Raw genomic sequence first — 27,436 nt, forward strand, 5'->3', positions numbered from 1 at the left:
GATCCGACGTGATCATAATCGATTGGGGGTAAAGTCAATCGATTAGGAGGCGTCTAAAGAACCCTAGAAAAGCGGTTTTCATGGGCATTTGAAGCTGTCAATTATTGGGAGGTTGAGGAAAAAATGTTGCTGCATTTCCAACGGATCAAGAGGCATTTTCGAGCAACAAGAGATCAAACAAGTAAGGTGTTCATTGTATTTGTATTCTTGTCTCTTGTTTTGTATTGTTTTTGTTGTATTCTCTCATTATATTCTCATATTCGAGTTTATATGAGGCTTCTCCACCGTTAGGAAGGAGGTTCTCATAGTGAAGCTATAAGAAAGAGTCAGACCGTATCATTCGATTAGTCATCTTAAGAAGATGGATACCAAGTTAGCACCGTGGAGTCTTCGCCTCAAGTTTCAGTTATAAATCAAGTTCGAAAAAGCGAGGTGAGCTATTCACCTCCCCTTTAACTGATACATGTCCTAACACTACTCTAATCGATCTCTTTGTAAAAGGCACTAATTGACTAACACTTTGACAAGAGTACACTAAGCCCTTTTCTTCAAGAATATCCATAGCCATTGGCAAGGATAATATACGATGTTAGGGTTAGTAAACTGATGGCTCATTAGTTAGAGGAAGTGTAAACAGTTTTTGCAAGTTAATTTATATTCTTTCGAATGGCTTAGCAAGCTTAATTACTAAGCCAATGCTAACACTATGAAACCTTCGTTCATGTTCCATGACTTATGACTTTTCATTAAGCCACTCTTGAAAATTTACTATCTTTTTATTTCTTAGATATCTTCTATAAGTCGAGAAACCTCTTATAATAATAAACTTTATAAGTGAATGCTTAGAGAATTAAGTAATTGGGTCCATCTTCGTTGGAACATCAATTATAATCATCCTACACTAATTGTTAGTAACTATCCATGATTTACCCTCTCTATGTTAACTAGGAACAGATTGACAAGAATACTGAGAGAAACAAATCACCTTTTACCACTTCATCACACCAAACTATATATCATCCATACTCAATACTCCATATTCAAATACCTATACATGTCAAATACATCCGTAACGCCTAATTTAAACCTTTTGCAATTTGTGTCACACTAAGGCCTTAATCGGACTAGCTAGTTTGGACACGTCGACCACACTATCAACACCTTTCGGCCATTTCCTTTGTAAATTGGACATGCTTTTCCTAATCAATAAACAAATCTCTTTTCTTAATCAATGAACAAACCTCTTATGCATCACGACTCATACTTCTCTTAATTAATTTTAAATGAAAAGCACCATCAAACGTAAACTTTTGGGCACTAGAGATGGATCAGCTGATCGACACAACTACTATTATCATGCCTTCACGTGCTCACATGACGTCATATCTCCATGACCATTTACCATAATTTATTGTATCGTGTATACAAATTAATAATATTATATATATTATTTTACGTGAATAAAAATTTTAAATCAGGAATACTGTTTTGTGTTTAAAAAACACACACACACACTTCAAAATAAACTTAATATATGGGAGTATTCCAAATAGGAAGCTCAACATCACATCATAGAACAAGAGGAACTCAGGAACATGCCTGAACTAGCCGTCAAATTGTTCATCCCCGGCATCACCACGCCATTTCAACCCTATATATACATACACGCGCACACACAAACCGACAATTAAGCCTAAACCCCAAATAAAACCACAAGCGCGCGGACATGGCGGCATCCAAACCCTCTCGCGCCTCTTCAACCCTGTTCCTCTTTCTCAGCCTCCTCCTCCTCGGCGCCGGGCTCTGCGGCGCCATCATCGCTCCTCCCTCGGCCCGCTGCCCCATCAACGCCCTCGGCTTCAGCGTGTGCGCCAGCCTGCTCGGCGGCCTCGTCAACATCGGCCCCATCGGCAACCTGCCGAGGTCGTCGCCGTCGACGTGCTGCACGCTGCTCACGGGCCTCGTCGCCTTCGACGCCGAGACCTGCCTCTGCACCGCCTTCAACGCCAACGTCCTCGGCCTCGCCGAACTCAACGCCACCACCGGCGTCAACCTCCTCCTCAACTACTGCGGGACGAACGCCACTGCCTACCGGTGCTAGCTCCTAGCTACCTAGTTCACAATCCCACGCGACGTCGATTTACATCATAACAAATAATAAGCGGCCTGCAAAGGACGACGATGTGTTGTTGTTGTTGTTAATTAAGTAGTACGTGAGCTTTTGGTGCTTCGTGGTGTGCTCGTGTTTGCTGTTCGATCGAGTTTGATGTATCGTTATATATATGTATGTGATTCAATAATTCAAACATGGTCCGAAACCCCAAACGTAAGCGAAGAATATTCTAGGAAACATGGTCGAGATTGGATTGCTTAATTGTTGGGGCTTCTCCTTCCCGCCGAATCAACGGCTGAAATCTTCTCCTTATACGGGGGATGGCCGAAATCCAACGGTCCGGATTCGTGGCCGCGGCGACTCGCCAGTAATCAGTCCGCATGGGAGTTCGCCGCGAGATCACCGTCGATTTACAGAGCGAACGGCGATGTATGCTCTCGCATAATAATAGTATTCCCACCACTTTGCTTCCTTGACAAGAATTCCTCGTGTTAACCCTTCGGCGGCTATAAATTACGCGTTTATTTTACGTTTTTTTGCGCTCTCTCTCTCGTGCCTCTTGCCGGTCGTGGTTGGATCTTGATCTCGATGGCGAACCCGGGCGAGGCTTCCTCTTCCGATCCGTGAGCGCCTTCTTTCACTTGATTTTTTGTGTTCTTTGATTGAATGTGTAATTGGGGTGTTGGGATTTTGATTTATTTTGTCGTGGTTCTGATTGGGTGGTTGGTGGAAATTGATGCAGCAAGGGGAAGAAGGATTACAGCACGGCGATCCTTGAGAAGAAGAAGGCTCCCAACCGTTTGGTTGTGGATGAGGCGATCAATGACGATAATTCGGTTGTTTCGATGCATCCCGAAACGATGGAGAAGCTGCAGTTGTTTCGCGGCGATACCATACTCTTGAAGGTTCCAGGACTGTGGCCTTTTCTTTCTTTCTTTTTTTCCTCTTGACTGTTCTGATTCAGTTAGTCCATCTCTAGGGGCTTAGGCGACCTGAAAAATTAGGGTTTCTTAGATCTTCAGGTTTTGTGATAATTTGGGGTTTTCATAGGTGATGATCCTTTGTTACCTTTTTACGTTTGTTTTGTTTTGTTTTGCTTTTTAATGAAACTAAAGCTACTTACAATTGAGTTCAATTTCTGACATCTATTAGGCGACTTTTGATTATATAATCATTATATTTTTATGAGAGATTGTGGATGTTATAAATTAGGGCAGACTTAAATTAGAAGATTTAATCTTTTTATCCTGGCAAAAATTCTAATATCTAGTTTCTGCAGGGGAAGAAAAGAAAGGATACAATCTGTATTGCTCTAGCTGATGATACATGCGATGAACCAAAGATCAGGATGAACAAGGTTGTCAGATCAAATCTCAGGGTGAGGCTTGGTGACGTTGTATCTGTCCATCAATGCCAAGATGTCAAGTATGGAAATCGTGTCCACATACTTCCCATTGACGACACAATTGAAGGTGTTACAGGGAACCTGTTTGATGCATATTTAAAACGTGAGTTTTATTATATTTCCCCTGATTTATAGATATTTATCTGTTTATATTTTATATGTATTTACCTATCATTGCCTGCTACTATTGCTATTCTAAATTGTTTTCCTTAAGTTGACATTCTTACAACTTGTGCTATTGTTTCTTTAATTCATTGTGTAACGTGTTTTTTCAATGAAGAACCATGCTGTATGTTTGCACTAATGGTCTTCTGCCTCATCGAATTGAAGCTTCTATTTGGAAAAACACATTCAAATTCTAGGCATTTCTTCATTCCTTTTGAATTTGGGAAAATTCTGCTTCTTGTAATTCACATTGTTTCTTTTTTTGCTGAACCTTTAACTATTTGATAAGTGTATCTTGAATCTCAATAGTGCTAATTATCGGACTTGAAAAGGGTGCCAATTATTAGCAACGCTAACTGCAATGGAGCAATCTGTCTCCTTAGGAAATCATTTAGTTATGCTTTACAACAAAATGGGTGCTTCTTGATAGATTTGACTTCTATGTCAAATTAGGATTGCTCTGATGCTTTGTTTTTTTTTCTTTTTCTGTTTGTGCTTGAAATGCTGATTTAAACCATCTTTTAATTTGACCAAGCAATATGATCAATTGGTTTTGAGATGTTCTGCTTTCTTGGCCATCCAACCTATTCATTCTACAAATGCTTTCTATAGCATTTCAATACCCGGATTCAGAGGTTCTTATTAAAGTTGTCTTCTGGTTCACAATTGCATCTTTCCTTTGCATTTAATTCATTTCTCCTTTGTTAGTTGGATACTTCTTTTGAGTCTTGTGCTCTTGACCCTCTTTTTCCACACGTGCTATTGAAGGAATGGCCTTAACTCATACCCAATATGATAAATATGAATTTTAGAGGCTGTATGGGGAAGGACTTGTGAGACACTGATTCATGAAATTCTTTAGTGTACACATTAACACATACATAATACAAGTTCATGCTTCTTACTTAGACTAACTTTGTCTCCGGGTTATGGTGCCGCGGTAGGACATTCAGGTTGTCACCCAGGCATCCGCGGTTCGATCCTCAGTTATGGCGTATTTGTGAGAATTTTTCCTCCGAATGGGGGGCACAACCAGGCATAACCAAAGGATACTGGGTTTCTGGGCTAGCCACCGCGTGTGCTTTCCAATTTACCCTTGTGGCCGATGGGAAACTTCCATGGGGCCTGACTGGTCACCTCTAGGGATAGTCAATGAAGCTAACTGGATTATCATTTTCTCTTACTTAGACTAACTTCATGAAAACTTATGCTTTTCATTTAGTTTTCATGCTTTTCATTTAGTTGATTGGAGTCTCATCATCCAAGTCAATAGTGTACAGACATACATAGTGAAATTGATTGTTGATTATAAATGCTATTAACCATTTGTGACCAGTGCTGCAAGTGAATTATGATATCCTATAAGTGTACAGACTAACTTCATTAACCGACCCTCCTAGTGGGATAAAGCTTGATTGTCGTTGTATGATATTTTTATAGTTATCAAATGCATACTAAATTACTTTGTTGGAATTCCATTAACTCCTATATGGATGATTGAAGTAATTCCACCAGGGTACAGATATGTCAACATTTTCACTTCTATGCTAGTAGTCCTGTTAACTAAGGGCCTTTGAGAACTATAGCATGCGTGCAAAGTATTTACACAGACTGGTCTCTTATTTAACCTTTGTTAAGCAATCATCCTCTACATTTTCATTTATTGATTTAAGTTACTGGTTTGATCAAATCTGGATTTCTTATATAGTTGTTTGGGGGTTTTGTAATCTAACTAATCAAGCTACCTGTCATTGCTTGAAGCCTTCTGACAATCAGTTATGCTTTTATCTATTTTTGTTTGATCTATAAATTATTTGATTCATGTATCTATTATGATTATAAATGTTCTTAATAAATCACTTTTCTACTTGTAAATGTTGAAATGTTGTAGCAGTATTTTTCTCTTGTAAATATTCAATGTTTTCATGAGCTCACATTGATGGTTCTAATTGGAGTGGATCAGAGTTCCTGTAATTTGATTCAACATATGCTAGTTCCATGTCTCGTTTATGCATGAGTGACTAGTTTCACTCATTTGGTTTATGTTAGCTACATCTATCTTGTTTGGTTCAGTCTTGATCAGTTCTTAATCGTTTCTTCCATAAGTAATCTTAGGAATTTATGCATACCAGTGCATTTCAACTCTATGTTAGGGTTTTGATTTACTGGAACCACATGAAAATTTATGCTAGCTTGTTATAGCAAGACTTATTGAGGCTGGAGTTGTCTGATACTCGTGATTTGTTTTCTTTGTTACTTTTTCTGGTTCTTTTGACTTAAAATTTAACATTTTGCAGCTTATTTTTTGGAAGCATATCGTCCTGTTAGAAAAGGGGATCTTTTCCTTGTCAGGGGTGGGATGAGGAGTGTTGAGTTTAAGGTTATAGAAACTGATCCTGCAGAGTACTGCATTGTTGCTCCTGATACAGAGATTTTCTGTGAGGGGGAGCCGGTAAAAAGAGAAGACGAGGACAGGCTTGATGAGGTAGGTTATGATGATGTTGGAGGAGTTAGGAAACAAATGGCTCAGATAAGGGAGCTAGTAGAGCTTCCTCTAAGACATCCTCAACTATTTAAATCTATTGGTGTCAAGCCGCCAAAAGGTATTTTGTTGTATGGTCCACCTGGTTCAGGTAAGACATTAATAGCTAGAGCAGTTGCAAATGAGACAGGAGCTTTTTTCTTTTGCATCAATGGTCCAGAGATCATGTCAAAGCTAGCCGGTGAGAGCGAGAGTAATTTGAGGAAGGCTTTTGAGGAAGCAGAGAAAAATGCACCCTCAATTATCTTCATTGATGAGATTGATTCCATTGCTCCTAAGAGAGAGAAAACTCATGGGGAAGTTGAAAGGCGCATAGTGTCTCAACTGTTGACACTGATGGATGGGTTGAAGTCTCGTGCTCATGTAATTGTCATTGGGGCTACGAACAGGCCAAACAGTATTGATCCAGCTCTTAGACGATTCGGTAGGTTTGACAGAGAAATTGACATTGGTGTTCCTGATGAGGTTGGCCGATTGGAGGTTCTTCGCATCCATACTAAGAACATGAAGCTATCTGATGATGTATGTGAACATTACCAATTGTTGTTACCTTGTTAATAGATATCTTGCAGTGAATGTCCAAGTTATGAAATTTGATTTATTCAATGCAGGTTGATTTGGAAAGGATTGCTAAGGATACCCATGGCTATGTTGGGGCTGACCTTGCTGCTTTATGCACTGAAGCTGCTCTCCAGTGTATCCGTGAAAAGATGGACATAATTGATCTAGAAGATGAATCAATTGATGCTGAAATTCTCAATTCTATGTCTGTTACAAATGAACACTTTAAGACTGCTTTGGGATCTAGTAACCCATCTGCCCTCCGTGAAACTGTAAGTCTTTGCTTTGGTAATTATAATCATTTTCAGTTAGTTTTTTTCCTTATAAATATGATTATCTACATGAATTTTTAAAATAAATTGTTGCTGCAAGAATTGAAAATGAGAAATTTGAGATTGGTGTTCTTTCTAAATTAAACTTACCTTTTTCAACTCAAGAAATTCTATAGCCTCATGTGTCTGGTTGGTAACTTGTGTTTAAAAATCACTTCTATTTCTTACCTTGAGATATGCTGATAGTTTGTTGGGTTTTGATCAGGTTGTTGAAGTACCAAATGTCAGCTGGGATGATATTGGTGGACTGGAAAATGTCAAGAGGGAACTGCAAGAGGTAGTTTGCTGGATATGTTTGAGGTTTTGTGTCCACCAAGTGTGATTTTTTTTAATTATTTTTTTACTTTGCCAGACTGTGCAATATCCAGTTGAGCATCCTGAGAAATTTGAGAAGTTTGGGATGTCCCCTTCCAAGGGAGTCTTGTTTTATGGACCACCTGGATGTGGTAAAACATTGCTGGCTAAGGCCATTGCCAATGAATGCCAAGCAAATTTCATCAGTGTCAAGGGTCCTGAATTGCTGACCATGTGGTTTGGTGAAAGTGAAGCAAATGTGCGTGAGATATTTGATAAGGCTCGCCAATCTGCACCATGTGTGCTCTTCTTTGACGAACTTGACTCCATTGCGACCCAGGTTAGCTGCTGTTGTTAACTTTTGCCATTCCAGTTTGTGTTCAACACTAACTGTTTTGTCTGTCCCTATAGAGAGGCAGCAGTGTCGGTGATGCAGGAGGCGCTGCTGATAGGGTTCTTAATCAGCTACTGACGGAGATGGATGGCATGAATGCCAAGAAAACAGTATTCATTATCGGGGCAACCAACAGGCCTGACATTATAGATCCTGCTCTACTTAGGCCAGGCCGGCTGGACCAGTTGATTTATATTCCTTTGCCAGATGAGGCCTCTCGTTACCAAATATTTAAAGCTTGCTTAAGAAAGTCTCCAGTGGCAAAAGATGTTGACCAGGGGGCTCTTGCAAAGTACACTCAGGGATTTAGTGGTGCCGACATCACAGAAATTTGTCAACGGGCATGCAAATACGCAATTAGAGAAAACATCGAAAAGGTAATGCATTGCAGTATTTTGTTTACTCGTTTCTTTACTATAGCAGGGCAAATTTACTAGAGCAGTGCATATTTGTCACTGCAGGACATTGAAAGAGAAAAGAAGAAGAGTGAAAATCCTGAAGCAATGGAGGAAGATGATGAGGCTGATGATGTTGCAGAGATCAAGGCTGTTCATTTCGAAGAGTCAATGAAGTTTGCCCGCAGGAGTGTCAGCGACGCTGACATTCGCAAGTACCAGGCATTTGCTCAGACTTTACAACAGTCGCGGGGTTTTGGAAGTGAGTTCCGTTTTGCGGAGCGTTCTGAAGCTGCACCTGGAGCCACCGGCTCAGACCCTTTTGCCACTTCAGCTGTTGCAGACGATGACGATGATTTATATAGCTAAGTAATTTAGAAGAACGGATCGTCATTGCCAAATGCTATTATCGTGTAATATGTTGAATTCTCACCTTTTGGTTTTGCCGTCCTCAAAACTGCCTTTGGTTGTGACGTTCCCATCTAAGAATTTGAGAGCCCAGAATATTCATCGGTCGTTAGTTGAATGATATAAACATTGGTACCGTAATATCCAAGTAAAAAACTTTCTTTCACTTGTCATTTTATTATGACAATCTTTGTTTTTTTATGTACTTATGAAGCTCCTTATGTTTATATGTCTGTGCAGGAAATCTTTTGCTTTGGATCAGACTGTTCTTGTTGCATATGATGTTAATGTTCGAGAGTTTTTTTGCATGTAATATTAATATTTAAGAAGAATTAGATACAGTTTTAGGAGATGATTAAATGAGAAAAAATAAATTGAGGTCAATTAAATTGAATTAAAATAAAGGTGTAATGGTGAGGAATAGGGGTGGGCATAATTCGGTTCAAACCGGAAAAACCGACCGAACAGAAAAATTTTGGTTTTTTTTTCGGTTTTTTCGGGGTTTCGGCCGGTTTCGGTTTAAGTTTTTAAAAATTCGGTTATTCGGTTCGGTTTCCGGTTTTGACTCCCAAAAAACCGAACCGACCGTATTATACTTAAAACATTATTTTTATGGATATTAGATCATACAAGTGGATTAGTTTCTAATCATTTATAATATAATAGCATAATCAAATTATATATTTATATTTACTTATTGTTACCGGATAACAAAATTTTAGTATTACTTTAAATTCATAATTATTTTAATAAATTGATAGTTTTTCTTGGTCTCTAAACTAATATTTGTAGTAGCACAAAATCAATTTAATTCATTGTATAAACCGTATATAACCGACCGTATTATAATAAAAACCGAACCGAACCGTAATAAAATGGTTTGGTTTTGGATCAAAAATCTTTAAAACTGAAACCGAAAAAATAAAATCGTAGTAAGGTAAAACCGGACCAAACCGGCCGATGCCCTCCCTAATGAGGAAGACTAGCTTGGCTTTAGGTTCCCGATTCACCGGTCCGATTTCGATAACACTGCAACATTGAGAGAGAATAAATAAATAATTTCTAGGACTGTGTTTCATCTGTTGGTCAAATGCCTATTTTTTTTCCTTTTATTTTTTTCTTCTTATAACCAAACTGCTCATATCGATACCTCGAATATGGTCCAATAAATTTATACTTGACACTCGCATCATAGAAATTGGAGCAATAATTTTTATTTCATGGTGATTATTGTAAGCCTTTTCCGACTATCTTGGAGCAATCAAATTCATGAATTCCTTTGATCCTTTAGAACCGACACTGAAACACACCGTGCTTGTTCCTACCTTACATAATTGAACCTCCCCTCCCTATTCATTTGAGAATGCTAGATCCCATTCCTCTCGCGTCGGTCGCATCGAAATCAAACGACTCGATGCACCGCGAAATAGAGGAATCGCAGACTCCCTTTGACTAGAATCAAATCCTAACTGGAATGGCAAACCCCTTCAACTTCCATTTAACCGACTTGAGCCGAATGGATTCAGTCCCCATTTCAAGAACGCCAAAGGAAGCAAACGGCATCTTTGACAAGCTGCCTAAACTCTTAAACCCCAAACCCTCCACCTCCGTCTCTTCTTTGCTCCATTGCCATTCCCAAGGACAGTGACAGCTTTTAACATCCCTTTCTTTTCAGGGTGGGGCATCCGCCACTGCCATGTGAGGACAAAAGGATCCCAACGAAGCCTAAACAATGGCGATTGATGAATAGGGTCCCCAAGCTACTACCTCCCTCCTTGCCCAAGAACCAGTGGTCCCTTAGCTACTGCTGCTCCTCCTGTTGCTCCTGCTGCATATCTCGATGATTCACAAAACCTTACAAAATTGTGGCGAGATTGGATCCAGTGAAATCTAATCGAATGGAGCCAACTCAGAGCTTACAAATTGAAAGGCTGGACTGGTGTCGCAAAGGTTTTTACCACCCTCTCTTTCCTTGTCTCTCTTCCTCTGCTCTGGCCCCATGGCGTCACATGGCCTTTCAGCGAGCACATTGCGTGCCGCTGTTGCAGGGAGCACGTTATGGGGTTTGATGAGCAGCTAGCTTCATCGGTTCTATCGTTTGTAAGGTCGATTCGACCAGTTCTGTTACAATTCGATCGGAGCAACAAGAAGCTATTTTGATCGACTGGCGGGTGAACCTCCAAGGATTGTGGAACACTAGAACGCGTGCAGAAGCATAGGGAAGCTAGAACAGGCGGGAAGGATTGAAGTCCGACGAAACAAAACTATCGTCGTTGCTGATCCTAACGATCCACGTCACCAACAGCGGCGAGGCGATCCAGGCCGTAAGCTCCCGCGGTTGGCGAATCCGTCGGCCACCGACGTGGACTACACCTGGCGGGGCCCCAACTCCGGCCAAAAATAGCAAGTGAGGAATTGCCGTCTTCCCCCCTTTCCGCCTTTCCGCCAGGCGAGAGAAAAAAACAAGACGAATTTTTATCTGCTTGTTATTGGGCTCTTATATTTGCTCCCCGATTCCTTGTTTCTCTTTGCGAAAGATCTCAGCTTTCTCGTCTCTTTCTTGTTCTTTGGAGCTTTTCTTTTTGCTATGGAAGCCTGCAGCTTACAGTGTCAGCTGTTTGTGGATAAGATCGAGCCTTCTCCTCCTTGTTAAATCTGTTGCTTTTGCCTAGATCTTTGCTGGCGACGAATAAAAAATTTGATCTTGATGTCGATTTTTTCCGATTCCGGTGCTTAATCTAACAGTTTAGATCAAGCTAAATTAAAGGACGAGGAGGAGGAGGAGAATAACAGTTTAGATTTGATGATTTTTCTGCATTTCACAGATTTTAAGCTGGAAAAGTATCAAAATTTTGATTTTGATTTCGCCATTTTTGATGATTAATCGAACAGTTTAAGCCAAATCCGAGGAGGAGGTGGTGGAGTGATGGCCGGAGCAGATCCATACGCGCACAGCTCGGTCCACAAGGCCGTAGCGGGACACGATTACGCCGCCCTCAAGCGCATCCTCTCGTCGCTGCCCGGCCTCGCCGAGCCGTCCTCCATCACCACCGAGGCGGCGTCCCTGGCGGAGGAAGCTAAGGCCGACGCCATATCGGCTTTCATCGACCGCCGCGACGTCCCCAACCGAGAGACACCACTCCATCTCGCGGTCCGCCTCGGCGACGCCGCCGCCGTCGAGTTGCTCATGATCTCCGGCGCTGACTGGAGCCTCCAGAACGAGCAAGGCTGGAGCGCGCTCCAGGAGGCCATCTGCGCCAGCCAGGACAACCTTGCCCGTATCATCGTCGGCCACTACCAGGCCCTCGCCTGGGCCAAGTGGTGCCGCCGCCTGCCGCGGCTGCTCGCCACGATGCGCCGCATGCGCGACTTCTACATGGAGATCACTTTCCACTTCGACAGCTCCGTCATTCCCTTCATCTCCCGCATCGCCCCCTCCGACACCTACAAGATCTGGAAGCGCGGCTCCAACCTGCGCGCCGACACCACCCTCGCTGGATTCGACGGCTTCAAGATTCAGCGCTCCGACCAAACCATCCTCTTCCTCGGAGACGGAACAGAGGACGGCAAACTGCCGCCGGGATCCCTGTGCATCATCTCCCACAAGGACAAAGAGGTAATGAACGCTCTGGAAGGCGCCGGTGCCCCCTCCACCGAGGCAGAAATCCACCAGGAGGTCTCCGCCATGTCCCAAACCAACATCTTCCGCCCAGGGATCGACGTCACGCAGGCAGTGCTCCTCCCCCAGCTCACCTGGCGAAGACAAGAGAGGTCCGAGACGGTCGGACCATGGAAGGCCAAAGTGTACGATATGCACCACGTCGTGGTGAGCATGAAGTCCCGGAGAGTGCCCGGCGCGATGACCGACGAGGAATTCTTATCTCGCTGCGACGACAACGAGTCCGACAGCGAAGAGTTCGAGGGGATACTGACGGAGGAGGAACAACAGCAATTGGAGAACGCGCTCAAAATGGGATCCTCGGAGCGATCCCAATCCGACGCCTACCTTGCTCATCGGCATAGTTGCCATGGACCGAGGACGGCGCCAGCAATGGAAGACGCTCACAGCAGCAGCAGCAGCAGCAACAACAACAACAACGCCGAGAGAAGGCAAGATCGGAAGAGTTGGTTCGGCAATTGGATTAAACGAAGCAATAGCAATCACAGACAAGACGATCAAAAGAAGGCCGCGCCGCCAAGGAATTCACTCTCTCTGGAGGAGAAGGTGAGCGACCTTCCCGGTCATTCGATAGATGCCGCGAACAGGGCTGAAGATCTCAAGAAGGGAAGGGATCACAAGGATCTCAAGAGCGGGAAAGAGAGCGAGTTCAGAAAGGGTTTGAGGCCTGTTCTGTGGCTCTCTCCCGACTTTCCGCTGCAGACAGAAGAACTGCTGCCGCTGCTCGACATTCTTGCCGACAAAGTCAAAGCCATTCGCCGGTTGAGGGATCTCATGACGACGAAGCTCCCTCCCGGAACCTTTCCAGTCAAGGTACATTGCGTCAACTGATCCTTATTTGGGTTTAGGGTTTAAGTTTGGGGTTTAGGAGTTGGGGTTTGGGATTTGGGGTTTTAAAGTTTGGGGTTTGGGATTTGGGGTTTAAAGTTTGGGGTTTAGGAGTTGGGGTTTAAAGTTTGGGGTTTAGAGTTTGTGATTTATTGTTTAGGGTTAGATTTTGATTCTCTCGCCTAAGTTGGTCATGGAAAGGGATACCAAAAAATAATGTTAAGGATGATACTTGACTGTGGGTTGAATTATGGATCTCGTTGAGATGTTGAATTGTGGATTGCTAGAGGTGCACAAGGCTTACATGTAAGAACACAACAGTTAACTGATAGATTTTAGGGCCTAAACATAACATGATCGATATAGCTAATTCGATCGAAGAATGTTTTCAGGTCGCGATTCCGGTCATTCCTACCATCCGAGTCCTGGTTACTTTCACCAAGTTTGAAGAGCTACAGCCGGCGGAGGACTTCTTGACTCCTCCTTCCAGCCCCGGCCACAAGGTGGTTGAAGCATCCACATCCAACTCCTGGATTCAATGGATAAAGGCACCATATCGTCAAAGCTACTCGATGGCATCTGGGCCAAGTAGCCGTGTCGAAGACATTCAGAATCCGTTCGCCATTCCTCCCGACTATGCTTGGACTACTCCTGAAGCAAAAAAGAAGAGAATGCAGGAAAACAAGAGCAGATCAAAGAAGGGGAGGAGTCTGAATCAAAGTAGTTGATACGCTATGTGCTCGAACGATGTCCCTCTATCTCAAAGATAATCCGACTCGAAGGCTCTATGGTAATTGATGATCGTCTCGTGACGCTCAACGAGAGCCCGAAGATCATCTTTTTTTCTCTTGTATCAGCTTGATCTCCTTTGGGTATGTTTGTGTTGCTCCTATGGTCTCATATGCTCATGACAAGAGAAAAGTGAATCCTTTGTGATGGACACTCATGTCATTACTAGTTCGATCTTGATCAATCAATGGATTATGTGTTTTTAAGTAGTTAGAAGTAACTAGTATATAACTGAACAAGTACAAAAACAAATGAAAACTAGAAGATTTGTCAAACAAAAGAACATGTATTCGACTCCGCAATGCAAATCCTATAAAGAGAGGTCATTTGTAGGATTTCTTTCGGTTATTAGTGACTATGATTATCGAATAAGTCTCAAATACGATCAGAAAGTGGTGCTTTATAAGAATTTTATTCTCTAAATGATCTTAAAATATTTTATGATATTACATACTTGAGCTTACAACGTGTGCTTACTTTGAGTGAAATTTAAAATGGTCTAAATTTTTAATGTGATATTATAAACTTGTAGTGAATATTTACTTTGGGGTAAAAAGGCAGATACAAGAAGACATCGTAACTAATTTCGAAGAAGAAAGATAAAACAATTTTTTTAAAAAAGAAATAATCAAATTTAAATAAAAATATTAAATGTGACCATACCTTTAAGTGATTGTAAGGTCACGGACTGAAATATAGAAACAATCTCTTATAAAATAAAAGTAAAACTATCGGACTCTTTCTCGAAATTCTACCATGACTATCTTTTTATTTATTTTTTCTCACTTTGGTCCCCTCTCATTTTCTCTTCTAGATAAAGAACAGCATAATTTCAAACATAAAAAGAAGAGCAACTCCTCTAGGTGTTGGCCTAGATTAAAAAAATGGCTACCTTTGAGCATTAGAAAAACAAACAAACAAAAAAAATGGTAAATAACTTTAAACTTTAGCTCATTTCAATTTTGAATCATGAAAAGGAGACAACTTCACTTTCTTGAATATTAAAGAACAAAAGTAAATCAATTTAAACTTTAGATCATTTGAATTTCCAATGATGAACAAATATAGTGAACTAAAAGAAAAAAGGGGAAATACTGACTTCTAATATTATTAATCAAATTCCTAACCACAGAGTCAAAAGCAAAATGAATACATAAGTAACAACTAAAAGGTCTTATTAATCACCATTGAGTTCTACAGATTGCACTCCCAATTGATCATCTTGATAATCAGAGCAACTGTACATCTTGAAGACCCACTTTGGAATAAGATTGCATTCCTTCAAATTTGCTTCACCAAAAGAAACCACTTATCCAGGTTTCAAAATCAAACAATTGAACATGGGCGCAGATTGTCCACAAGAAAGCATCATTACACTGTACATACATATACATGTGAGCCAAATACATCTGATGCTTAAACTACTTGAAAGTTTCAAGCTCCAGCTCTTCCAGTTTTACAAAACTACATCTTCTGTGTGCCATTAGTGACATGCATCTTCTGAAGCTTGACAAAATTTCTAGCAGATTTTCTTTTTTTTCTTTTCTTTTTCTTTTTCTTTTTGTAGAACGAACAGGTGCAGTAGTGATATAGATAGTCATTAGCTCCCAGAGAGAACATATCTTTTGGAATCTTGACTCCATGAGATTTAACTTGGTCTGCAAAGCATCAAACCAGACATGTTATCATGGAACATGCATTAAAAGTAAATTTAAACTACCAATGACTCATTTTATACAGCTTGGACAACTAGAGCTACTATTACACAAATGTTTATTATGAACGATACCCGATGATCATCTTATTGTGTAATCTCTAAGGACACTTATGAACTATCTCTACTCAAGAGTGCAACCCAATGCAAGAATCATCCTCTAACAAATATACATGTCCATTTGTCTCAATAGACTCTTATCAGGGTTTCCCATTCAAAAAAATAAATAAAAAAAATCTGAAACTCTGACTAGAGATCACCAGAAATTATGTTTTGCCATTAGGAAAGAGAATGTAAAAAACTAAAGGATAATAAAAGAAATGAGAATCAGGATGGAGGTTTCTATATGTACTCCTTTCAACGATAAGTCATTTAGTAAGTGTTCTAAGAAAACTCTACTTAGCAAACATTGAATTGCATGCTTGTAATTGAAATCATCCACGTAGAAGTTAAACATAATTGCTTGCTGTTGGTGGAAGAAAGGTCTGGGTATGCAATAATGCAAATAGACAACATATTGGTCAAATAAGTTCTCAACAAGCATCCAGAGAGCATCATATTCCGATATGTGTGAATAGTAAAAACTCATATGTTAATGCACATGAAAGAGAGAACATTAATGTCAGAATTCCAACTTAAGTATTTGCATTAAGTGAGAGATGTATGTGAACCATGAACAATAAAACTACATCTAAACTAAAAAAGTATTACTAAAGACAACAATTGTTGCATTTTGAATCTGGAGCAACAAAGCAAATAGCTGGGTAGTGTAAGCAAATAGAAGCAACTATGCCACAGAATACAAAGGAAACACGGATCTAATATACTACACAAGATTGAAAAAGCTTACCAATGAACCATTGGACTCTATGCCCCATTGATGGCATGCTATAAAAAAACAACATAATTTGACTTCAAAATCTCACTCTGAACGTGTAAGTCACCACTACATTGTTAGTTTCTCCACAGGTTCTCCAACCCCATAATCAATACTCAGTTCCCTCAATGGAGGTATGTTCTCCATTGCGAAGATCATAGCATGAGGATATAACAAATTATTGTGATCATATAGTACAAACTGTGCAAACACATTTGGCCTACAACTATGACTCAGATAACATGCAACATTCCTCGATTTTGAAACATCGATAGAGAAGTTCAGCCTTGGCAAGAATGGAAAGTTTGGTGAAACATATTCAGGAATGACATCTGAAATGTCTCCCCATTCAACCCATCTTCCAGGAAACTGGCCAGGATGCACTAAACAGTGGCCTTTGGTTGAAAGAATCTCAGTTTGTTGACCAGTTTGTATAATGCCGCTGAACTCACAAATGAATGCCCCTGCTAGAATCAAATCCAATGATCTCACTCCCCATGATCCTGTCTCATTTGACCTAAACACCTCTAACTGATGCTTCACCCCTTTTTGACTCACTCTGTTGGGACAACTCGGTGGACAGCGACATGAGGGACCACACTCATAAATCACTGGCTTCCCCCTCACAAGAAATCCATTTGCATCATATGCAAAGTGTCCGCCATTTTTCTTGGCACAGTAACATCCTGCTGAGCAGTTCGAGATGCATTCACACCCATTTCCTGCATCAGCATTTACCTTCCCTTGAAAAGCTTCAGCTGGGAAAACTGGGTGGGCAAGGTATTGAAAGAGCAATGGTGCCTGATCGTCATCTATGTTATTAAACAATGAAACAGGGAAATTCTCCTTACCCATTGAGATATCAAAACTCAAGTAACCAGTTGGTCTGACACCCAATGGATTCACCTTCAACTCTTCTGCAAGCCTAAGAATTTCACTTCCCATCTCCTCCTGGCCTTCAATTCTCAGAAGCTTGTACTTGCAAATGCCAAACCCAGACTTGCCTACGTCCATCCAGGAATTGACGATCTTGTAAAGACCATCGTAGAAATATATTTTTCCTGCAGGACTCTGACGACACTTAATACCACGAATTACTCGAATTTCAATGCCATAATTCATGCTCCTTTCTAGAGCAAGATTTCCTCCTTCCAGTTTCTGATCTGTGCAATGCCTGAACATGTTAGGGCCACGGCCACCTTGGCCAGTGTAGACGAGCATGAGGCCACTATCCTCGTCATCCTCGTAACCACCGGACACAATAATGCTGGTGGCGATGGGCTCGCCAGTAGCACTCCGACTAGCCGGAACGTAATCGATTCCTGCCTGAGGAAGCCCGTGCAAGCCGAGCACGCAAAGCTCCGCGCGTAAGAGGAAGACGTCACCGACGCGGACGCCAGGAATGGAACCGATGATTCTCCTGTCGCGGTTGAGCCAAAGATCGCGATCGGCCATGAGGGTCGACGCCTTGAGGTCAGGGCGAATCTTTTTGCCCCAGTTTGCATCAAAGCCGTCTACCTTCTCTTCCTCCCGGAGCAAAAAGGCACGGAGGGAGTCGTACGTGATCCGGGTTCGGCGAACGATGTCGCGGTAGTGAACCAGGTCGCTGACGTTGAGCGAGGAAGCGCGCACCATCTCAGCCGATCGAGCCTTACGCTTCTTGCGAGAGGCGGAGATGGCTGAGGAGCTAGGGTCGGTATCAAGAGGCAGATTCGGTGGAGCAGGGACTATGGAAATAGGGTTCTGGTCGGCGGAGGAGGCAGCAGAGGCGAACAGGCTGGCGAGGCGGAGGTACTCGGAGAAGAGGGCGGTCTTATCTTCGACGGAAGAGGAGTCCAGGAAGGTACTAGCGCCGGGGATAGGGCTGGGAGGAGGGAAGAAAAGCTCGATTGGACCGGCGGGACCAATTTCTGTCGGGCAGAGATGATCTGCCGGCTCAGTCTTGGGCTCGATCTTGGGGAAGGGAACGAGGCTGAGATCGAGGTTGAGGTCGGGGAAGAGAGCCGCAGGCGGCGGCTGCGACGGCGACGGGATCATGCTTGGCGAGCCTGCGTCACCGGAGAAGGGAAGGGAGAAGGGAGAAGAGGGCAAGCTGCCACAGGTTTTGGGGGAGAGAGCCAGGGATAAAATGGGAACGAGAAATTGGCGCAGCACACATAGCCAACAAGGGCGTCTTCGTAATTTCGACACCTTAAACTTCAAACTGCTGTCTGGAATCCATCAGGGAACAGCTTAAACGAACACGTGGTGAGCAACTGGTGCCGTATCTGTGAGTTTCATCTCCTTCAGTTCACTGAACGAGTCAGTTCTCTGTCCGCTGTAGCAGCACGTGCATGGCATACTAGCTGAGAACCACATGACTCGTCGTCGTGTACCGATATAAACGACGACCGATACGTAACAGTTTAAGTGGAAGATAGCGGGATCTCCGCCCTCGATCTCTTCACAGCTTGAGTCACGACTTATCTCGCGGCCGCCAGCTGCCCATACTTGCCAGAGTCGACATTGATTAAAAAAGCGTCTTTATTTTTATTATCATCAAAAGAATATCTATTTTTTAAAACGGTAAATTTTATTGACACAAATGAATTTATCCAATTAAAAAATTAATTAAATTAGTTAAAAAAATAACTAATTATTATTAATAAAAATTAATTAGATATTATTTTTAAAATTTTCATATAAAAATAGGTAAGAAAGAATATAATTGACTCATAAATATGATATTAATTGGACATTCTTAATAATAATTTTAAAAATTATAAAAAAATCTATTTAGCTGGCCAAATTCTAATCACTTAGGATTATCCTTTTTAAAAAATATCAAAAATGACTCGATCGTTACGTCAAAAGCCATACAGTTTGTAGCAGTAGCATTCAATCTCAGCTCTTAAATTGCATTAAAAATATACAAAAATAAAGATAAAAAAATACAATTGCGCTTTGTAATTTATCTTAATAATTAATAAAAAATATTATAAAACTAAATACATCATTCCAAATTTGATATTTTAGTTTATCTGAGATAATGGTTCTATAATTTTTTTTTTACTTATTATCAAAATATATCATCCCAAATTTGATATTTTAGTTGACACTATATATATTAATTTTACAATAATCAGTTTAGCTCGAAATTTTTTTACTTATCATTAAAATATATCAAAAAGTATTAATTAAGCCCTTTTCTCATTAGAGGGAAAACCTACTAACTAATATTTAAACCTTAATCCGGGACAGAAGTCATTTAATTGTTTAGATTAAGGAACATTCAATGTGCAATAAATATACACAACTAATGTAAATAACCTATTTGGTTTAGTCATAACTAGCTATTATTAGTAGCAGTACATTTTTTTTTTTTAATCAGAATATGGCCAGTTAAAAATGAATTGTAATATATGCATGTAATTAATATATAAATATGATATATATTACTAAAATATTCATGTACATACATGCATACATATATTCTGGCTGGTCAAATTCTGATCATTTATCATTACCCTATTAGTAATTAATACATGACAATATAACTAGGGGTGTAATCGAGCCGAGCCGAGCCGAACTCTTAGATGTTTGAATTTGGCTCATTTATAATCGAGCCGAGCTCGAGCCTTATTTAACGAATATATCGCGAGCTTATTCAAACTTTTATCGAACCTAAACGAGCTTAATAAATATAAATTATAAATTTAAATATTCATTAAAAACTAATTTATATATTTTAAAAAAATTATAATATTTTGGTTAAAATTTATAATTTTATGCTAATAAATAAATTTAATATATTTGTCTATGTTTTTCATAAGTAGAGTGTAAAATTTATAAATTCAATATCAAAACTATTATTTTTTTATTTAAAAGTTTATTCATGAGCTTAACGAACATGTTTACGAGTTAACGAGCCGAATATTGTAAAGCTTGAGCTTGGTTTGTTTATCTTAACGAGTCTCATTAAACGAGCTCAAACGAGCTTTTATCGAATCGAGCTTTGAATAGCTCATGAGTGGCTTGGCTCATTTACACCCCTTTATATAACTACTTTTATGACAAATGATAGTGATAAGAGCATCTCCAATGCAAGCTTTATCAAAGGTTTATAAAATTTAAAAATCTCATTAAAAAACTTTTATGATTGTGCAGGTGAGGTTTGAGATTTTTAATTCAATAGTGATTCTGTCCGAATCGCTGAATCAACGGACGCTGGGCACGTGGTGCTCTCCTTGTCGCTGACGTAGATCTTCGGCCGGTCGGACGGCGCTCCGACGAACCTGCAAAGAAGTCGGGCCGGGAAATGGTTCCCGGCGATGACCCTTCGACGCTCAAGTCAGGCAAGTGGACGACAAAGAAGTGACTAACAATATCGTAGAATGCATACCTCCGGCGAAGTATGAAGGCTCTTATATAGAGCTGTGGGGAGGCTTGGGCACACCTACCGAGGCGCACACGTGTCCTGGTACCATACCTTAGCATGGGCTTGCCAGAGGAACATGCCTGACACCATACTATACAGTCTGATCACCTCTTTGTTGGGACAACAGGTCCGTCCGTCGTACGATTCTATGTATGGCCTGGTCGTCGAACATGCCTGTTGTCAAAAAATGATGTTCCCTAATGTCCCCTTGCCCTTGTCTCCTTTTTCCTGACGCCAAGCGTTCATCCGCTCGGCAGGCATAGGTCCGACCGGGCGTAAGTATCGGTCCGACCGGGTGCTCAGCTGAGAGTGTTCCATAGCAACGATGTTTTATGCTTCGGTCGAGCGGGCTATCCGCTCGGTCCGGTGACCCTTTTCACTATGAGCGTCGGAAACCCACCCATGGTCGGGTTACCTTCTGTCCGGCCCGGGAAGCTCCTGGCCAAATGTCAGGTCGGCCCGGCATGCTTCCGTTCAGCCCGGCATGCTTCCGTTCGGCCCGGCATGCTTCCGTTCGGCGCGAACTTGGGGTTGACCTCCACGTGTCTTTGACCCTCCGCCCATGAGGATCCCCCGTCCTTACTACTGGATCACATGCCTCCCCTTCAAGTCTAGTCGAAGGAGGCGCATAGTCCGACTGACTGGACGCCCGTAGTGCCGAGCGGCGCATCCAAGAAACCATCCTCCGCTTCTCCTCGTTAATCGCCTCTCATCCCACCTCTATTGCGTTTTGCAAGGGATTTCTCACGAAGTATTTTGCGTAGCTTTTCCACTCGGCTTAATATATCATGTTTCGACAAAAGAGGTTGTTCGCTGGATGTTGATGAAGTACCTTTGGGTACTAGGCCGAGCGGAACGTACAGGCGGTCGAACGGTATTAACGGCAAGTACCTTTGGGTACTTGTTCACGTCCTCTTTATTGCCTTCGTCCGGCCGGAGGATTTATGGACGCCGGTCCGTCTCGATTTTTAACGTCGGAGCTCGACGGTCTTCCGGCCGGAGGGTTTATAGACGTCGGTCCGTCTCTCGATTTTTAACGTCGGAGCTCGACGGTCTTCCGGCCGGAGGGTTTATAGACGTCGGTTCGTCTCTCGATTTTTAACGTCGGAGCTCGACAGTCTTCCGCTCGGAGGGTTTTTAATCGCCGGCTCGACTTCGATTTTTAACGTCGGAGCTCGACGGTCTTCCGCTCGGCGGGTTTATAGTCACCGGCTCGACTCTCGATTTTTAACGTCGGATCTCGACGGTCTTCCGCTCGGAGGGTTTATAGTCGCCGGCTCGACTCTCGATATTTGATGTCGGAGCTCAACAGTCTTCCGCTCGGAGGGTTTATAGTCGCCGGTTCGACTCTCGATTTTTAACGTCGGAGCTCGACGGTCTTCCGCTCTGAGGGTTTATAGACGCCGGCTCGTCTCTCGATTTTTAACGTCGGAGCTCGACGGTCTTCCGCTCAGAGGGTTTATAGTCGCCGGCTCGACTCTCGATTTTTAACGTCGGAGCTCGACGGTCTTCCGGCCGGAGGGTTTATAGACGTCGGACCGTCTCTCGATTTTTAACGTCGGAGCTCGACGGTCTTCCGACCGGAGGGTTTATAGACGCCGGTTCGTCTCTCGATTTTTAACGTCGGAGCTCGACGGTCTTCCGCTCGGAGGGTTTATAGTCGCCGGCTCGACTCTCGATTTTTAACGTCGGAGCTCGACGGTCTTCCGCTCGGCGGGTTTATAGTCACCGGCTCGACTCTCGATTTTTAACGTCGGATCTCGACGGTATTCCGCTCGGAGGGTTTATAGTCGCCGGCTCGACTCTCGATATTTAACGTCGGAGCTCGACGGTCTTCCGCTCGGAGGGTTTATAGTCACCGGTCCGACTCTCGATTTTTAACGTCGGAGCTCGACGGTCTTCCGCTCGGAGGGTTTATAGACGTCGGCTCGTCTCTCGATTTTTAACGTCGGAGCTCGACGGCCTTCCGCTCGGAGGGTTTATAGTCGCCGGTTCGACTCTCGATTTTTAACGTCGGAGCTTGACGGTCTTCCGCTCGGAGGGTATATAGTCGCCGGCTTGACTCTCGATTTTTAACGTCGGAGCTCGACGGTCTTCCGCTCGGAGGGTTTATAGTCGCCGGCTCGTCTCTTGATTTTTAACGTCGGAGCTCGACGGTCTTCCGCTCGGAGGGTTTATAGACGCCGGCTCGTCTCTCGATTTTTAACGTCGGAGCTCGACGGTCTTCCGCTCGGAGGGTTTATAGACGCCGGCTCGTCTCTCGATTTTTAACGTCGGAGCTCGACGGTCTTCCGCTCGGAGGGTTTATAGACGCCGGCTCGTCTCTCGATTTTTAACGTCGGAGCTCGACGGTCTTCCGCTCGGAGGGTTTATAGTCGCCGGCTCGACTCTCGATTTTTAACGTCGGAGCTCGACGGTCTTCCGCTCGGAGGATTTATAGTCGCCGGCTCGACTCTCGATTTTTAACGTCGGAGCTCGACGGTCTTCCGCTCGGAGGGTTTATAGTCGCCGGCTCGACTCTCGATTTTTAACGTCGGGGCTCGACGGTCTTCCGCTCGGAGGGTTTATAGACGCCGGCTCGTCTCTCGATTTTTAACGTCGGAGCTCGACGGCCTTCAAGGTTAATTTCAACACGGTCCGAGCGGCACGTGGTCTTCGTGTAGTCGGTCGTTCGGCCAATAATTGCAAAATGCGTTTTATCACTTTTGCCTCCTGCATTAAAAGGACACAGGCGACCAAGACATACATAAAATGAATTACATCGGCGCACCTTTCACCCAGCTCGGTACGCCTGGAGGTAGTTCGCTCGGCCATCCTCTTTCCCCTTGAATGCCGACCGGATCTTTATCTCGGCCCCATGTTGAGATATTCTCCGATCGGAACTCTGATGCCGCTCGACCTCTTGACGTTGACGTCGCTTATTGCTCGGAACGCTCGGCTTGCGCCTTCTGTTTCTGTTGCTCCACGAGCTTAGCTGCTCTCGACTCAATCAAAGCGTCGAGTTCCTCCGTGGAAAGTGTCACCGTGTGCTGTCGTCCAACTTCGTCCATTGCTTCCGATCGAATGCAGGAGCGTTCCCACAGACGGCGCCAAATTGATCCTGTCCGAATCGCTGAATCAACGGACGCTGGGCACGTGGTGCTCTCCTTGTCGCTGACGTAGATCTTCGGCCGGTCGGACGGCGCTCCGGCGAACCTGCAAAGAAGTCGGGCCGGGAAGTGGTTTCCGGCGACGACCCTCCGACGCTCAAGTCAGGCAAGTGGACGACAAAGAAGTGGCTACGAATATCGTAGAATGCATACCTCCGGCGAAGTATGAAGGCTCTTATATAGAGCTGTGGGGAGGCTTGGGCACACCTACCGAGGCGTACACGTGTCCTGGTACCATACCTTAGCATGGGCTTGTCAGAGGAACATGCCTGACACCATACTATACAGTCTGATCACCTCTTTGATGGGACAGCAGGTCCTTCCGTCGTACGATTCTATGTATGGCCTGGTCGTCGAACATGCCTGCTGTCAGAAAATGATGTTCCCTAAGTCCCCTTGCCCTTGTCTCCTTTTTCCTGACGCCAAGCGTTCATCCGCTCGGCAGGCATAGGTCCGACCGGGCGTAAGTATCGGTCCGACCGGGTGCTCAGCTGAGAGTGTTCCATAGCAACGATGCTTTATGCTTCGGCCGAGCGGGCTATCCGCTCGGCCCGGTGACCCTTTTCACTATGAGCGTCGGAAACCCGCCCATAGTCGGGTTGCCTTCTGTCCAGCCCGGGAAGCTCCTGGCCGAATGTCAGGTCGGCCCGGCATGCTTCCGTTCGGCGCGAACTTGGGGTTGACCTCCACGTGTCTTTGATCCTCCGCCCATGAGGGTCCCCCGTCCTTACTACCGGATCAAATAGCATTTTTGAGTTTTCAAATTTACTTTTTCTCTTGAAGGTGGAGCAACTAATTAATATACATGATTGACCCTTTTTAAATAATTTAAAAATAATTTATTTGATGAGCTAATTATAATCTTTTAATTTATAAATAATTAGTAATAATTAAAATTATATATTTTTTCCTTTTAAAAATAAATATATTTGAGATAAATTTAAAAAATATACAAATGACTATAATTAAATTAAATAATTAAATAATAAATAAACTAATAAGTTATATTAAATTATAAATTATAAATTAATTGATTTATTAATTATTAATTATTAATTATTAATTATAAATACATTAAATTAAAGATTATAATTAATTAAAATATCAAATGAAAACTATATAAAGATATTAAATGAAAAAAATTATATGTAGATTTTTTTTAAAATTGTGGAAAGAATAATAGATTTGTATTGAAATTGATGTAATATGTATGAAGCCATGCAACTACATATGGTAAGAATTAAAAAAAACCCACTCAAAGTTTTAAACGATTGAGAATATAATCAGCCCAAGAGATGGTCCCTTGATATAGATTGATGGGATGAATAATTTTCCATCTATTTTATGAATGAGGATCATTCATTTTATCAATCTATGCAAAAAGACCATCCCATCTGGACTTGCCCTTAAATGTAATGAATTTTTATAATATTTATATGGCATGTTAGAATTCTAAAATAAAAAAAAATCTCATTCAAATCTTTAACCATTAGATTTAGAGATGCCTAAGACAACTCAAAATTAACCTCTATGACAGTGTCTACTAAAACTTATGGTTGCCATATATAAGTCTTGATTTTTTCAACAATTTCTCATGTTCAACAAAAACATAGCACGGAAAAATCTCTGGATTTTTTTTTTCCAGCAATTGGTGGCCACATGCAGTGGCTCTTCAAATTGTAGATTTTTCAAGAGTTCAGCAACTGCGGTTCATGTTGACACTAAGAAGTTCTTCTCAAACAATCACAGGAGGCAGAGCTCCGTCGCGGCTAGATTTCATGAAGAAATCTTGCAAGTCTCCGTCTTCTTCTTCGGCTTCCTCTGTTTCCCACAAGAAACCAGCATACGCTGCAAGCACATGACTGCCAATCACAGAGCAAGTCGATTCTCAGAAGAAATTCATCGGGTTAGGGGAGTATGTTTTAATGGATATAAACTCGATGTTTACCTGTCTTGTGGAGATGCTTGAACCGCCTGCTGGAAGTAGATCGAAGCTCGTTCTCCATCGTGGTGGAGCTCCCACACTATCTTAGCGTACTGTGACAGGATCTCGCCGTCTCCGGGAGCCGCCAGTATTGCTCGGGAGTAGTATTCCTCTGCTCTTCTGAGATCCCTCTTCGTCTACAATCATTTTTTTATGATGATTGTTAGCTGCCGTTGTTGAATCAATCACAGTCAAAACGCAACTCAAATACAAGAGATCGGCGTCTTCCGTGATCAATCGAATCATGGAACTTGAATTATACCTGGTAGAGGAACTCTGCGTAGTTCCTCAAGAACAGAGCGTCGCTCGGATTCTCCTCCACCATCTTCTTGTAGTACGTCTCGGCATCCGACTGCTCGCCTCCGCTCCCAGTCAACACGTCACAATTTCCCCCGCCGCATCCGCCGAAGTCGCCGCAGATGCCGCAGTCCACGGCGGCGAACAAATCCGACCCAACCCTGTCGATCCCGAGTCCTCTCGCGAGGAACAGAGGCGGCAGGGCGGCGCTGCCCGAATCAATCGACCTCAAAGAGCCCACGGTGTCAGACGCCTCTCGATTCGCACCGCCGTCCTCTCCTTCTTGCTCTTCCTCCTCGGCGACCGCGTCAGTCTTGTAGAGGGATAAAGAGGGGATCGGCTCTAGGAAAGAACTGGAGCGCCGAGAGGAAGAAGAAGAGCATTTCGGAGGGGGGCGATGCTCTTCATCGGAAAGAATAGATAGGACGTTTCCGTCTGAGCGGGTTCGCCGGATGCCGAGAGGGGGGTCCTGGATGCCGTCGGAGGCGGGGGAAAACTGGCAGGCAACAGGGTGGAGGTGTTGGGCGCTGAGTCCGTCGCCGGAGAGGTGGAGGGAGCCGAGGATGGGCGTGGAGGAGCTCTTCAACATCATCGAGATCTCAGTGAGGAACTGCGTCGAACATCTGACAGGCGACAGGAGGAGAAAGCGGGTATTTAAAGCAGGGCAGGCGGTGCGAAACAACGGTGTAAATTAATCGAGGTCTCAAAAATATCACGCGGCGGACGCGAGTCACGTGACGGGTTTGCCTTGTGCTTCTCGGAAGGAACGGTGGAGTGGTGTCCGGAGGAAGTCGGCGGGGAAACGTGGAGAACGTGAGCACGCCTCGAAGAACGAATGAATCGACGAAATGCTTCGGTCGATTAGGATTTTTTTGATTTTTTGTTTTTTAGTTTTTTTTTTTAAATTAATGGTGCGGTCTTGTTTCGATCTATAACATTCTTTTACGCCACTCAAGTTTAGCAAGATCTTAGTAGGCAAATGCCTCTTTTGTTTGTTCTTAATATTCTCTAATATTCTCTAGACAGGGGGAAAAAAAACTAATATATACCACATCAATTGCTATTTAAATCGTAAGCTTATGCATACAATTTT

General features: G+C 42.9%; 5 protein-coding genes across 6 annotated transcripts; 3 read left to right on the top strand and 2 right to left on the bottom strand.

The window, feature by feature from the left end:
• The first annotated feature begins 1,726 nt into the window (after positions 1-1,726).
• Positions 1,727-2,101, top strand: LOC121972767 (pEARLI1-like lipid transfer protein 2). Its single transcript, XM_042524402.1, has one exon. It carries the CDS (start codon positions 1,727-1,729, stop codon positions 2,099-2,101), a length of 375 nt encoding a protein of 124 aa, XP_042380336.1.
• Positions 2,102-2,593: 492 nt separating this feature from the next.
• LOC121971023 (cell division cycle protein 48 homolog) lies at positions 2,594-8,775 on the top strand. Its single transcript, XM_042522090.1, has 9 exons — positions 2,594-2,736; positions 2,856-3,018; positions 3,393-3,621; positions 5,981-6,747; positions 6,837-7,058; positions 7,324-7,395; positions 7,471-7,752; positions 7,824-8,183; positions 8,268-8,775. The coding sequence occupies exons 1-9, from the start codon at positions 2,702-2,704 to the stop codon at positions 8,568-8,570; spliced, it is 2,433 nt and encodes an 810-aa protein (XP_042378024.1). The 5' UTR covers positions 2,594-2,701; the 3' UTR covers positions 8,571-8,775.
• A 1,803-nt stretch (positions 8,776-10,578) lies between these two features.
• Positions 10,579-14,118, top strand: LOC121971024 (ankyrin repeat domain-containing protein 13C-A-like). Of its 2 annotated transcripts, none has more exons than XM_042522092.1 (3): positions 10,579-11,016; positions 11,502-13,101; positions 13,509-14,118. In XM_042522092.1, the coding sequence occupies exons 2-3, from the start codon at positions 11,536-11,538 to the stop codon at positions 13,842-13,844; spliced, it is 1,902 nt and encodes a 633-aa protein (XP_042378026.1). In that variant the 5' UTR covers positions 10,579-11,016; positions 11,502-11,535; the 3' UTR covers positions 13,845-14,118. The 2 variants fall into 2 exon arrangements, with proteins under 2 accessions (XP_042378026.1, XP_042378025.1); XM_042522091.1 differs by having other exon boundaries at positions 10,580-11,401.
• Positions 14,119-15,451: 1,333 nt separating this feature from the next.
• Positions 15,452-18,623, bottom strand: LOC121971026 (histone-lysine N-methyltransferase family member SUVH9-like). The gene is made up of 2 exons (XM_042522093.1): positions 16,470-18,623; positions 15,452-15,563 (listed from the first exon to the last, which is right to left on the bottom strand). The coding sequence occupies exon 1, from the start codon at positions 18,531-18,533 to the stop codon at positions 16,566-16,568; it is 1,968 nt and encodes a 655-aa protein (XP_042378027.1). The 5' UTR covers positions 18,534-18,623; the 3' UTR covers positions 15,452-15,563; positions 16,470-16,565.
• Positions 18,624-25,520: 6,897 nt separating this feature from the next.
• Positions 25,521-26,991, bottom strand: LOC121971027. The gene is made up of 3 exons (XM_042522094.1): positions 26,309-26,991; positions 26,011-26,183; positions 25,521-25,924 (listed from the first exon to the last, which is right to left on the bottom strand). Exons 1-3 carry the CDS (start codon positions 26,933-26,935, stop codon positions 25,798-25,800), a joined length of 927 nt encoding a protein of 308 aa, XP_042378028.1. The 5' UTR covers positions 26,936-26,991; the 3' UTR covers positions 25,521-25,797.
• Between the last annotated feature and the right edge of the window lie 445 nt (positions 26,992-27,436).

This window comes from Zingiber officinale, chromosome 4A (assembly GCF_018446385.1).
Source record: "Zingiber officinale cultivar Zhangliang chromosome 4A, Zo_v1.1, whole genome shotgun sequence".
NCBI classification, from domain to species: domain Eukaryota; kingdom Viridiplantae; phylum Streptophyta; class Magnoliopsida; order Zingiberales; family Zingiberaceae; genus Zingiber; species Zingiber officinale.